General features: G+C 36.3%; 1 protein-coding gene across 2 annotated transcripts in view; it reads right to left on the bottom strand.

Moving 5' to 3' along the window:
- LOC145688850 (uncharacterized) overlaps positions 1 to 14,890 on the bottom strand; it is a 72,058-nt gene that overhangs the window by 25,489 nt on the left and 31,679 nt on the right. The window contains exons 6-10 of one of the 2 annotated variants that reach the window (XM_081763017.1): positions 12,392 to 12,499; positions 8,628 to 8,717; positions 7,677 to 7,772; positions 3,638 to 3,730; positions 740 to 832 (exon numbers count right to left, since the gene is read on the bottom strand). In XM_081763017.1, coding sequence (XP_081619143.1) covers positions 740 to 832; positions 3,638 to 3,730; positions 7,677 to 7,772; positions 8,628 to 8,717; positions 12,392 to 12,499 — 480 coding nt within the window. The remainder of the gene's footprint in view (positions 1 to 739; positions 833 to 3,637; positions 3,731 to 7,676; positions 7,773 to 8,627; positions 8,718 to 12,391; positions 12,500 to 14,890) is intronic. The other variant, XM_081763018.1, reaches the window with a different exon arrangement.

Here is a 14,890-nt window from a genome sequence, read left to right as displayed (position 1 = left end):
GTTGTTCAGAGTAGTGTTAATAAGGATTTTAATAAATGGTGAGGAGTTGTTCAGAGTAGTGTTAATAAGGATTTTAATAAATGGTGAGGAATTGTTCAGAGTAGTGTTAATAAGGATTTTAATAAATGGTGAGGAGTTGTTCAGAGTAGTGTTAATAAGGATTTTAATAAATGGTGAGGAGTTGTTCAGAGTAGTGTTAATAAGGATTTTAATAAATGGTGAGAAGTTGTTCAGAGTAGTGTTAATAAGGATTTTAATAAATGGTGAGGAGTTGCTCAGAGTAGTGTTAATAAGGATTTTAATAAATGGTGAGGAGTTGTTCAGAGTAGTGTTAATAAGGATTTTAATAAATGGTGAGGAGTTGTTCAGAGTAGTGTTAATAAGGATTTTAATAAATGGTGAGGACAGGGCAATGATTTGGAGTTCTAAACTGAAGATTACTAGATAAGTTTATTATATATTATTCTATTATTAGTACTATTATACTTGTTTCTACAGTGATTACGTGTATAACGAATATATGATAATTTTAAAGATGAAAATCGATAATTTTGTTCTCTGAGGTTGGCAACTCTGAGGAAGAAAGGAAGCAACTATCTGCGTTTTGCTGTCAAGACTTTTAGGATGTCGCAAATGAATGAACCTGCAATTTTTATTTTTACGGAAACATTATTACACTCTCTTGTTTAACAACACCATTCTACTATATGTGGGGACCTGTTATATTTAATTTATTTACCTTTTACGGTCACTAGGCTTTTCTGTAGCTGACTCTGAACTTTCCTGTTCTTCAGTTCTGTCTTCATCTGTTTTGTCTTCATCGGAATTTCTTCTGCAAAAGAAATATACAGATTGCTTGTTTAAGATGGAAAAAAAGAAAAAAGTTTGCATTGAAAAACACCGTGCTATTTCATTGAGCATATTAACGTTTATGGAAACGTCTAGTCCCTTGGTTTTTAGTTCAACTTATGCTATCTAATAACTCTTTCATAAAATGTGACTTTATGGATTGCTCTCGACGACTCATTTTATTTCATACCTACCTCTTCACAAAATCATTCATTGATATTTGAGTTTTGGGTTTATCGTCCAACATATTGGATTTATGTCATGTTAAGAAGTAATTTCTTGAGATTATGAAGAAATTTATCAATATCTAATTATCAACTTATTTCATGCTATATTCACTTCGTGAGCGGTATAAAGTAGGGATGGCCAGAACCGGTTCCTGGTGTAACTGGTTTTCGGCTCTGAACGGATCCGGTTTTTCGGATCCAGGCCTGGAAGCGGGTTTTCGGATCCAGGTCTGGAACCGGTTCTGAAAACCGGATCTCCAAGAACCGGAACTTTGTGGCCATCCCTACGCTAAACCCGAGATGCCGGCAGGATGGTGGTAGCAACAGGCAGGCGCCCGGGCGGCGGCCGCTTGTCTCAGTTGACTAAACAAACTGGGTAACTGGCAAACTTTTTGACTAAACAGGCAAACTGGCAAACTTATTTGGCTGAACATCCACTGGTGGACCAAAAAATTTTTCTGGGGGGCACAAGCGGGTCTGGGCGGGGAGAGCACAAGCGCGTGGTCCTCTTTGCAGTGTTTTGAATGTGAACTTTATGCCTCCTTTACGGGTCTTTTTTTGGGGCTTTCGGATCCAGGTCCGGAACCGGTTTTTAAGATCCGGTTCTGGAACCAGGTTTTCGGATTGAGGTCTGGAACCGGTCCCGGAACCGGTTCTGAAAACCGGATCTCCAAGAACCGATTCCGCCGCCGGAACCAGAACTTTGTTGCCATCCCTAATATAAAGATGTTTGTACTTAAAATTTTATCATGTAACTTCAAGAATTTAATTTCTGGAAACAATCATTTCCAACTAGAAGATCTATGACGTCACATTTTACTGCTTTTATTCTTAGCAAATAGAGACAGAACAAGGAGTATACACGAAACTTGGCGATGATATATAGTCTAGTACAGAGGTGACATGCCAACAAAAACATTGATGACCGTAGTTGAGGGTTTTACAGGTATTCTAATCGTGGATCCACGATTACTAATACATTGCAAATACCTGTTTTATTCTATTGTTTTACCGAACTGAGGGCACGGTGGCTCAGTGTTAGAGCTCTTACCTCTGATGCATGGGGTTCTCGGTTCGCTTCCTGGCCAAGTAAGTTTGTAGTGGATAACATCGTTCTTGTGGGTTTTCTCGGGATACTCCCGTTTTCTTCCACTTTCTCATTCCATCAATTCTTCCATCATTCACTTACCTAAATCATCCGGCTCTCTTAGCCTAACAGACATAATCGTGGGACCATGGGCGCCCACAGAGGGGAGCAAGAGGGGGCAATTGCCCCTCCTTGGATTTTCGAAAAAGGTAGACATTTATAGGCTCTTCTGGTGACAATAGTATACTTTTGAAATCAACATTCACTAAATGATTAGAGTAACAAAATTTAGTCAAATACATCCTTAAGATTTAATCTACTTCTCTCCCCCACGTGATGTTTCATATTTTTTCAGTAATAATTATATTCATTCTGATGCTGCATGCAATGCTAAGTATTTTGAATGATGGTATCCGTCAGTTGAGTTGAAAAGATAATTTCGCTCTTTGTTGTTTCTTTTGCTGACGTGGTGCTTGTAGCAATGAAGTTTTGTTTTGTTGGGTTTCATTCTAGCAATTGTGTCTGTGAGTGTGTCTTGTCCCCCCCCCTTGGAAAATATCCTGCGGGTGCCCATGCATGGGACGTTAAACTCAAAGATTTTCTATTAACTAACTAATTTTTTCTAGCTGTTTCTTTCTGTCATTTCTCTGGTTGTAAAAATGAGCTCATGAGATCAATTTAAAATGGTTGAGAAGCACTGTTTTAATACAAAACGCTCCCCATAGGACTACCACCGTTCTGAACATACAATTTAGCACTTATCCGTAGTATAGTTGCTAGAGGGCATAGCTTTCTTCCACAAGATTCCGTGTTCGTTTCCTGATAGGAGAAAATGCAATGCACTATACTGGATTATACCGACAGCCAGATCTCACTTTAAACTGAAGTCTTGTTCTATTTGACATCGTGGCTGAAAAGAAAGTAATTACAACTCAATCAGTGATTGAACTCAACATTTATCGTCCCACGTATACGTCTCTTAGGATAAAGGAGACACTCAACACACTTTGAGAAGTGACATCAAAACGCGGCTTTTCACTGCATAATCTTTAGCTTTCAAGCGTCTGCATATGGCAAAATCTAAGCAAAGAGAGCGTATCCTTTTTCACAGACCATCTTCTTTCAACTTACCACTCTGAATGTTTAATTTTTGCAGCATAAAGTACTGCTGTTGGTACGCACTAATAGATTTGTACTATGGGTACAGAAAACTGATTTTTCGGTTTTTAGAAAAAACAAAAACCGATTTCGGTTTTCTCCAAAACCAGGTTTGGTTTTACCGAAACCGGTTTCGGTTTTCTCGAAAATCCGGTTTGGTTTTACCGAAACCGGTTTCGGTTTTCTCCAAAACCAGTTCGGTTTTTACCGGTTTTTCTAGAAACCGATTTCCTTTTTTATATAAAAACCGGTTTTGCCCATCCCTAATTTGTACACACTTCGTATTTTGGAACATTTAATAATAAGTTAATGTTACCTTCTACGTTCAGTTGGTTTAGCAGTAGTTGCTGACTTTTCGTTTTCTTCAGAAGTTCTGTCTTCATCTGTTCTATCCTCATCGGTGTTTCTTCTGTAAATATCAAAAGATGAAAACTGCTATTAGTAGGAGTCTATATACAGTTATTTAATATGATTGTTTTGCAATCCTTCTTGTTTTTATCTTAATTTATAATGATTCTTTTTTTAATGTCATCACTAACTAATTATTCTCCTATGGCTATTAACTTATTTATCGCAAATTATGCGTGATAATGTGCGTGAGTTTTATCCCAGTTTTCCCGTTTCCTTCTACTTTTTTCACTAAACCATTTCGTTCATTGTCAACATTGCTGTCTCCTTTAGTCTTGGAGGATAATCATGGAATTTTAAACATAAAAAAAAGAAAAAAAGAAAGAAAGAAATATAAAGCTTTCAGGTTCATGAAATAGTTTTCAAATAATGGCTGTTTAATATGTTTAAACTCACGCATTATATTATTAAGGAAATGATGATGATAAGAATGAAAGAAATGGTGGAATGAAGAAAATGGGAAGACATGGGAGAACTTCCCATTGGGAAACGGAAGGAGTTTTTCAGTTTTTAAATTACAGTTAGCAATTTATTTCAATTTCCGTTCGTAATAGCTTTAATCGGGCTGTGCCCCTGGTTAGCATTCTTGATTCGCAATTGAGCTCGACTTGAATTCCGTGGCGATCATATTGATTGACGCCTTTATTTCCAACTACAATCTTTAGGCGCTTAATAAAGATAGTTACTTCATAATAATGATAACTACTTTGTACATTTACCTATTCTTTTAAAGCAGTGTTCGAAGTGGGAAAAAAAGCCGAGTCGGTATGTTTTATTACGATTTTGACTCAACATACCGGGTATTTATTATTTTCTTGATCACTGAAAAACCAGAGACGGTATGTCCTCATTACTGAAAAAACAGAGGCGGTATGGCATATCACCGCATACCGTCTTACTTCGACCACTGTTTTAAAGTGTTTCCTGACCCAAGCTGGCTTCTGTGTGGTTATGAAGTGTACATTTTAATATCGGAAAATTCTATTTTTAGCTAATAGGTTGAATTCGACCCAGAGGCGCCATCTGGGAAGGGCAGGAGCAATTACCCCTATGAGTTTCAGAATTTCAAAAGTAATAAAAAATCCAAACTCTTATGTCGGTGGAGCATCTTGTTCCCCCCTGACAAAATTTGAAATTATGCTATTGATTTGACCTTATCATAATGTTAATCATTAACATATTACCTTGTTTATAGTATAATTTTTTTATTCCTAATTATTATCCTGTCTTGAAATCAGTAACATCATTTCAATTTTGCCAGGGGGAGGGGAAAGATTGTCCACTGGCAAAGAGTTTCACGTTTTTATTAGTATATTAATGTAACATTTCTTTTTTTTTTTTTTAGAAAAAAAAATGCATTTTCCAAACTGAGTGGGAGACAATGTTCCCACCCTCCGCAAATGACGCCCCTGCCTAAAATGATGTTTAAGTGAGTAACGTTGGACGCTAAATTTCGCAAGACCTGTGACATTTTAAGAAAGGTTCCTCACCGAGGATCCAACCCGGAAAGTGCAAACAGAAAATACGCTCATTAGCGGTTTTGCCACAAAGGAACATATGGTAAAACTTAAAAAAAAAAAAAAAAAAAAAAAAAAAAAAAAAAAAAAATCAGGGAGTTATGTATTACGTTATTAGATACAATCATGCAAATACAAGAAAGAAAATTATATAAATATATGGAAATTATTTATTTCTCACGTGCAGAAAATTGACTGTTACATGGAATGGATGATATGCATAACGAATTATTCTAAAGCAATAACGACACGTCTCGTAATTAGCAAATGTTACCACACTGAAGGCAGCTACACTTCTAAAAGTAGGAGGGAGAGTAGGAACAAGGTTAATTAATATCACCTACCCTTATGCACACATTAAGTTATCATTGGGGTCAACAAGGGAGATTCTTCCATTGCAATTAAATTATGAATATGAATATAAGTCCACCAAATTACAACTTTCCAATTTCTACTTTTCCTATTCTCACATACATATATACTACTACTACTACTACTACTACTACTACTACTACTATTACTATTACTACTACTACTACTACTACTACTATTACTATTACTACTACTACTACTAATAATAATAATAATACATATATACATTTCTACATACATACATACATACATACCGAAAACAAAATCCATATCTAATTTAAATTTCCAAAAATCTAGCTCGGAATCCATACAATACTCAAAATAATATTTAGTATGTTTGAAAAATAAGATAAGTATTGTCTGTACGAAAACAAAATATCTTAAAATAAAATACATGTTTTCACGTGGAAGATGTTATTTTCATTAATGATCGACACATAATCACCTCAACGCTCAAGACGTGTTCCATTGTTCTAGCAATGTAAGATTTCATCATGGAAAAAATGAGAGACACAATTCTTGAGCAATGTCGCAATATCAGCACATCTTGTTCTGTTTACAAGTGTGTTCCTAAAAACCGACGCTTTAGAGGGGGGGGGGGTCAAACAAATGGAATTTGCTAAAACCTAGATCGGGACTATAGAGTAGGTGGTCCAGTATTCTACCACCCGTAACGCCACAGCCAGTCATTGGCGATGTTTACCATGTGCGCATGAACATAGTCGTGCAAAAGAATAACACCGTCCGATAATTGTCCAGTCGCTTTCTTCGAATGACATTACAATGTAGTGTGGTCAAGTCTCACAAAGCGGCAATATCTTCGTTACGTTTCAAAAAGTTGATGAGTAGTACTCCATCTTAGTGCAAGGAGACTGTGACTATGATTTTGTCCTAAAATGCAGTGCTTTTCAACTTTTTGGAAGGAGGTGACGACGGATGTTTCCACTGCAATTGTCTATGCATTTCAGCCAGTCTGGTGCCTTGATAATGAAGAAATCGAATCTCACTACGGGGCTCCACATTTGTCCACGTTTCCAATAGTGTGGTCATTTGAGACTGTTCCCCTAGTCATATGCAAGACATTGGCTCAGTGGTAGAGCGTTCACCTCTGGTGCTCGGGGTCCCGGGTTCGATCCCAGCCCCCGCCAAGTGAACTTTGTGGTGGACAAACACCGTGTGCGTGGGTTTTCTCGGGGTTCTCCCGTTTCCTCCCACTTTCTTCATTCCACTATTTCATTCATTACTCATCATCACCGTCTCCTTTAGCCTAACCGGCAAAACCGTGGGACGTAAAACTCAAAGATTTCATATGCAAGACAGCTGACGCTATGATATACTGTGATTGTGATGTCATGCACTCCTGTAGCACGTACACTACGAACGGAACAGATATGAATTTTCAAACGCCAGGGTCAACTCAACTTATCTTAATTTTGAAAGAAATCAAATACTTATAAACTTACATCTTAATAATCTAACACATGTGACATCCACATGTCAACTATTTACCAAAATACTTAAGGACCTCCAACCATTTCCTATTTTTGTCTGCGAGATTCATCTTCTTTTCCCTGGAAATTCAGTACCCCCTCCCCTCCTGACACGTTATTCAAAGTTGCTCTAAAATATTATGGACAAAATAACGTAAAGCTAGATGTCCTTCTCTCCCAACAAAGGAGGGTAAATTGATGACACCACTTTTTTATGTATGACCACTTTCAGAGCTCCTTCGTAGGTACATAGTTAACGTAAGCGCCTTCGGCACGGGATAGTCTGATTCGATTCTCAGTGTGGTTCGAATTCCACATTAAGCTATGTCTACGTCTCATGTAGTCTCGCTGCTGAAAGGGATACTAAACTCTAAATCTACCAACCAATGACTAACTTCAGAGCCTCAGGCCACGAATATGGAAGCGACTAATAAAAAGTCCTAAGAAAAATTGGAACAGGGGAAGAGAAGAGAAAATAATGCAAGGGTTCCTGAAAATAATTCTTAAATAGTCTCTCTAGAACTAAAGTTACATCACCATTTAGAACAAAAGAAAATACAAATCTTACCGTCGACGACTTGTAGGCTTTACTGTTGTAGCTTCTGACTTGGTTTGTTCCTCGGAAGTTCTGTCTTCATCAGTTTTGTCTTCAACAGCTTGTCTCCTACAAATGGAATATATATCAACTATTTTTATAAAATGGCGATAAAAAGTAAAATGGAATATAGATTTCTACTTTTAAGATTTCCCACGATTATGTTCTTTAGACTAAAGGAAAGGACGGATGCTTAATGGAAGTGAATGATTATGAAATAATTGGTGGAAAGCGAATGTGAAACACTCACACGATCGCGTGGATGAAAATCGAACCAGGGACGTGTCATACCAAAAATTAGAGCACTACAACTGAACTATCTTGTCTCAATAATAAAAAAAGATAGAGAAAATGAAGGGTAGGAGAACGAAATAAACAAGTATTAGCAGTGTACAAGTAGGTCATACATCTACAACCACCCATATATAAGAAGCAAAGAATTCAGTAAAGCATTGGACGCAGTTGATGGCTTGTGAGGTAGGAAGGCTTCGACGCGACGTTGCCACGTGGTACATTGGTGTAACCAAGTAGTTCCATTACAGCGCAATCAGGTGAGTAGTTGACAGATATACGTATCTCGTCCTACGCTTTAACAAGATAAACAAAAACGTAAAACACCGCAGCCCTCTCCTTTGCTAACAGCATTTAAAAGGAACTCAGAGCGCTGCCTTAAAACGCTATAAACTCTGTCCCTTAACATAGCTAAATTTCAATCACGCTATCTGGCATGGTAAAGTGGCCAGGCATGCATTAGTCAGGCGATCGCAAAATTTGACTTTTGCATATTATAATTCCGTTTTTAGAGCATGGGTATTATATAGATTTATTACGTTTTTACCATTCATGCTCATCGTCGTGTTTAGGCGAAATGACACACTCTGGGATGTAAAACTCAAAAACAAATTAATGAATCAAAACATTTACCTTCTACGAGATGATGGTTTCTCCGTTGTTGCTGATTTTGCTCGTTCATCAGAAGTTCTGTCTTCATCAGTTTTGTCATCTGTATCTCTCCTATCAAAAACAGAGCAACAAAAATCTTACTACATTACATTAATTACGATTTAGTATTCATAGTTATATTTAGTTTGATTCAGGTACCTTATTCTGATAAGTTGTTTTTTTTTTAGTCTATCTAAATTTACTATCGTCAGCTGTAAGTGATCATAGTTTATAACAGTGACTCCCAAACAGTGTATCGCGACACTAGGGATGCGCACGAGACAAGTCGAGACAAAATTCGAGTCGAGTCGAGACACGGCTCTTCCAATAGAGAAATATACATTTTTCGAGTCGAGACGTCACTTTTACAGCATATTTTCGAGACGAGACAGACACAAATCTTGTCTCGTGCGCATCCCTACGCGACACTGGTATATCGCGCATTCCCATAGGGCGTGTCGCGAAATTTTAGAATTTAAAAATTATGAAGTACTTAATAATAAGTTAATCATGTTCAAGATAAGATATATGAGTCACTGCCTCCAAAGAACAAGCATGCTCAGCACTATTTACAGTCACTAGTTTACATAAACTTATAGCCTTACAATCTCACAATTTATATCACTATTAAAAAAATCAAGCAGGAGTGTCGTGACATCGTGGACGCTTAGTAAAATGTGTTGCCTGTCAATAAAGGTTAATAATAATAATAATAATAATAATAATAATAATAATAATAATAATAATAATAATAATAATAATAATAATAATAATAATAATAATAATGATAGAATTGATGGAATGAGAATGTTGGAGTAAACGGGCGTACCTTGAGAAAGCCCACACACACGATAGTGTCCACCACACCTACTTGGCCGGGGATTGAACCACAGACCCAACGCACCAAAGGTAAGCCACCGTGCCCCTCATAACTCACATATGTTACAGCCTACGAAGGGCTATGGCTGACCACATAGCTTTTTCGCTGGTTATGTGTGATCAACAATTGCTAGTGGGGTTGCCAGATCTTACGTTTTTTCCCCGTTAAGTTTTTAAGTTTATTTAGCACGTTTTACGTTGTTTCTACTTTCCCCATTTAATGAATAAATGATTTCTTATGTTTAATAAATAAAAGAAATAATGGTCCTGGACATTATTTTTTTTAAAAAATATAATGAGTTGATTTTGAGTTTAAATTCCCATTCAGGAGCGAGGCTATATGAGACGTGGACCTACTGATTAAAGTGGAATCCCAAAGCATATGAGCTCCCACTGGGTATCGAAGCCGAGTCTCCCACGCCAAAAGCGAGTATGCTAACCACTTAGCCACGAAGGAGCTCAATGTTTTTGTAAGTTAGTGCTACTTTCTGTCTTCTTTTAAAATTACAGTAGCCGATCTCTTACTCGCAATAAAGAACGTACCCAACGATGAAACTTAGTATTCAAAGAGAAAATGCAACAGGATGCGTTTCTATCTCCCATCCAATCGGCACTCCTATCTTATGCTTAAGAATAATACGATTTTTGCATCTTAGCTTTCACCTGTCAACACTATCTCAATCATATCACAGTTTCAATTGATCGTGATGTACTGATGTAAGGAACAGAATCTACTAAAAATAGAATATACTAATGTCAGGAACAGAAGGTACTGTGAACTGATAAAAGCAGAATATACTGATGTCAGGAACAAAAGCCAACGTGAACTAATAAAAGCAGAAAATACTGATGTCAAGAACAAAGCCTAATGTGAACTAATAAAAGCAGAATATACTGATGTCAGGAACAAAAGCTAATGTGAACTAATAAAAGCAGATTATACTGATGTCAGGAACAGAAGTTGCTGTGAATTAATAAAAGTAGAATATACATATTAATCCAGGAACAAAAGCTACTGTGAAGTAATAAAAACAGAATGTAGGGTAGAAGGGGGGAATTGGGAGGTATGTTTTTTCCCATCTTTTTTCCTCACAGGTTAGTCTATAGGTGTTTTTCTAGGATTTAAGAATTGATTGTAACATTATGTTGCAGGTTCTTCTGCACCTATTGTGGTAGTGGTAAGCTTTCATTGTCTTTACTTTTGATGCTGCAACATTTTTATTCTTGTTGGTCTGATTCCCACCAAATTAACCACTTGGGGGTAATTTGGTTTAAAATGATTAAAACCATTGCCGGCGCACATAAATCCGTGGGGGTTATTTCGTGTAAATGAAGAAAACTCACGCTTTCATTTGGTTATATAACTTGTATTCCACTTAAAAACTAATAGTTTTATGTGGCCTAGAAAAAATATACCTTTGTTTACGCTAAATAAAGAGTAACTTATTTCTAAATCGCAACGATATTTGAATGCCTTTTCAAGCCGTCCAGTTATTGTTTATAGCATAGTATATTGTCTTCTGAATTTAATAAAAAATATATCACATACGAAAACACTATAAGCAGTCAAAACTTTGTCCGAAAACGTAAAAATAATTTAAAAAACCAAGAGAACAGGCCCTGATATTCAAACATAGGAGAAGGTAATAAGACTAACGCTAAATAACTATAAACTATTACAATAGAACATGTGTTGGAACTCTGGATTGATAAACAGGTCCTATTTACAAAATAACACTATTGGCATACGCAACGGCCAATGGAGGCTGTACTGAGAAACAAAAGTGTACACGGCAAAAGACAAAGATAGCACAGCATTTAAATGAAATCTAAGCAAAAAATGTTCACTTAGGGCATTCCAACCATTTACCCCCAAATCATGTGTCATAAATTTTAACAAAATTTTAACTGCCTCACAGTGAGGATTCAAGATTACTGCTCTTCACGGTCCTATCCTTATGATGTTTTTAAGCAGTAGTAAAAAATATGGATCAAAACATTAACAGATACGCGATTTATTGTGACTCAAACCAAAATGCACAAACCTGAAACTCAGTTTCAAATATGCCATTTTTCGATCAAATCAGTTTATTTTTGTCATTATTACATTCTTTCGAAATTCATCTAAGCTCTTTTTTTTCTGATCAAAATCTTTCCACCCAAAATTTGGGTGTAATTAAATTCCATAAAATATACTGAAATGCAAAATATAAACTTTTAAAAAGTTTTCCGCTCAATTACTGCTCCACTCAATTTTCCCCTTCTACCCTACTGGTGTGAGGAACAGAAGCTACTGTGAACTAATAAAACCTCAATATCTGATGTTAGGAACAGAAGCTACTGTGAACTAATAAAAGCAGAATATACTGATGTCAGGGCCAGAAGAAACTGTGAACTAATTAAAATAGAATATACTGATACCAGGGACAGAAGATACTGTGAACTAATAAAAGCAGAATATACTGATGTCAGGGCCAGAAGATACTGTGAACTAATTAAAATAGAATATACTGATGTCAGGGACAGAAGATACTGTGAACTAATAAAAGCAGAATATACAGATGTCAGGAACAGAAGCTAATATGAACTAATAAAAGCATATTTTTTTTCTCCTGGACGGACGGACACACACACAAACACACACACACAGACAACGTAGATATAAAAAAGGTGCTCTGGTCGATAAATTAACCGTCTTATAAAAAAATGACTCTCCCTGCTGTATTTCCTTCCAGGTGTTGGTGACACACACATAGTGGCATTTTCAATACACATTGTGCATTTTATACACCAGTGAAAAACCGTCAATATTCATAGTTAAATGTTACAAATTAATAAAAAAAAAAAAAAAAACAATTTTCACTTACCTGTCTCTTGAATCATCATTGTCATCATCACTATCTCCATCATCTTCTACGCTGGCTTTGTCTCCATCGCTATCGTCATCATCACCTTCATCATCATCGTCGTCTCGTCTAGAACAAGGAAAAACAATTAAAAGTTCTCTTGTGATTTGGTTACTAGGCCCAATTCTAATGAACAAGATACGAAATTCATTGAAGAATAAAATGCTTAAAGAAGCAGGTTCAATGCTCTCCTTTCAATAGTCTAGTGGTTAGAATGCATATCTATTGTTGCACAAGTGCCATATTTCGATTCACGGTGAGAAAATATTGAATGCACTACAATGGTTCAGAGCCAACTTTATAACTATATCTTGTCCTGTATAGCCTCGCTGTTGACAGTGACGTTAAGTATACAAAATCAACCAATCAAATTGGAAGCAAAATGGTAAAAAAGTGATCAAGCTGATTAACTGTATTAAAAAGTACAATTACGTGCGTAACCAGCTTAGACTTTCATCCGGAAGGGAGGGTAAATTTAAATGTGAAGGAGATGCACTCTGATGTTATTTGCTAAAAGACATGACCTGCGCTAGAATGACCTGCGATCACAATTTGACTTGTGGCCGTGGGTAGCGGGGGAAGGGAAGGTTTTGTCAACTTGCCTGGAAGAAACGCTGGTCCGGTTTTTTTTTCCCTGTTGAGCAATATTTCCTGTCTCACATAGCCACTGTGTTAAAAAGGAACGTTAATCTGCAATCAGTATAACAACTGTTTGCGTAAAACACATAGCATTTTCTTAAGCGTATTCAAGAACTATTTTATGAAATGTGTTATTATGTTCGTACGTATAATAAAATCACTATAAAGTATGTACTGTACGATCTTAGAAGCATTCCAACAAATCCCTATATTTAACGCCCAACATCGTTTTTTTTTTTTTTCCATTTTAGTAACACGTATGTCATTTAATGTCCGCACAGATAACCCAGATTGAACAATGGGTGCTTCGACAGCAATGTAGAGGCTTCAAATACAATAGAATTCTCGTAAAGATGGCATTAGTTGTACACCTCACAGATGACGAGAAGAACCCTAAAACAAGGGTTAGCGGGGAAAGGTCAACGACACGGTCAAATCCATTTTCGGTTTTTGAGGTGTGGTCTCTACTTAGTTGTCGTCTGCTACTCCGGGTAGTTATATGTGTGCTATTCCGTGGTATCATTTGAAACCCCCGTGCGAAAAGTGGAAGAGCCCATACCTACGTCACACTACTTCTACTAGGGTTCTCCTCGTCATCTGTGAGCTGGAACTGCTACTAAATGAGGCTATAAACTAAAAAAATTTAGTTTATTATTTAAAATTTAATTGTTCCAACATATTAATAAAAGCATATTTAGAAAATCTAAAGTTATAGACCCAGAATTTCAATTTACAAAATATGACTAAAGTCAAATCTTTAGACGGTGACGGGTCTTAGCCCTTAGCCGGGAGGCCTAGGCCTCCAGTTTTATGAATGACAAAAATAATTTAAGCTATTATTTAGATATTTTTGAAAATCTATAGTAAACTCATGGTGTACCTATCATAGTCTGGATCCTGGTCGCCCCCCCCCCCCAGTTTTTACTTTCTAAATCCGCCACTCTCTTTAGAACATAAATAATAATCAATAATTAATTTAAAGGCAAAAATTAAAAATGATAATTTGTGATAATGGGGTTTGATAGTGGCTGAAATGAACGCCAATGCCTTCTCAATATCAGATACAATCGAATTAGGGTAAATATTTAGATTTTACACGATGCTGCATCTTTAAAAAAAAAGTTTCCCCTCCCTGTCAAGATTAGCAATTAGCGATAAACTTGATCAGGACCCTGCATGTGAATAAATAACTATTTCTAAGTGTTAATGGAAGAAGGAAACTGACAAATGAGAGTAGAAGAAGAAAAAGTCGATAGGAATTTCTCTCCTCCTTGCATTATGTATATCTAGAATAAATATTTAAGAAGTATACCCTAGATTTTAGTACTTTAGTGTATGGTATTTCAATGGTAAATAAAGAGTATAGAGTTTGCAGGGTACATGGTGCTGGTTGCAGAATCTAAATGAACATGATCTTAGAATATGGAGGGAAAAAAACTGTGAAGAATATGGAATGAAAACAAACGTTAGAAAGACTAAAGCAATGATGATGTAATGAAGCAATCTGAGAACATATAGAAATAGGATTGAAGAACATAGAATATGTGTCTAGTTTCCGGTATCTAGTAGACATATCATCATCACCTGTTACTTGAATCATCTGTATCATCATCTCCATCGTCATCATTATCGCTGTCATTATCACCATTATTATCCTCATTATTATCATCATTATCACCACTATCCTCTTCATTATCATTTCCACCGTCACTATTATCATTATCTTCATTACTATTATCATTATCATCATCATCACCACTGTCGTCATAATCATCACTATTATTATTCTCATTATCATTGTTATCATTATCATCTTCAGCA

Source organism: Thermobia domestica, chromosome 7 (genome assembly GCF_964235325.1).
Source record: "Thermobia domestica chromosome 7, izTheDome1.hap1.1, whole genome shotgun sequence".
NCBI lineage: Eukaryota > Metazoa > Arthropoda > Insecta > Zygentoma > Lepismatidae > Thermobia > Thermobia domestica.
The sequence above is the reverse complement of the archived record's forward strand: the minus strand, read 5'-3'. Positions and strand labels throughout refer to the sequence as shown.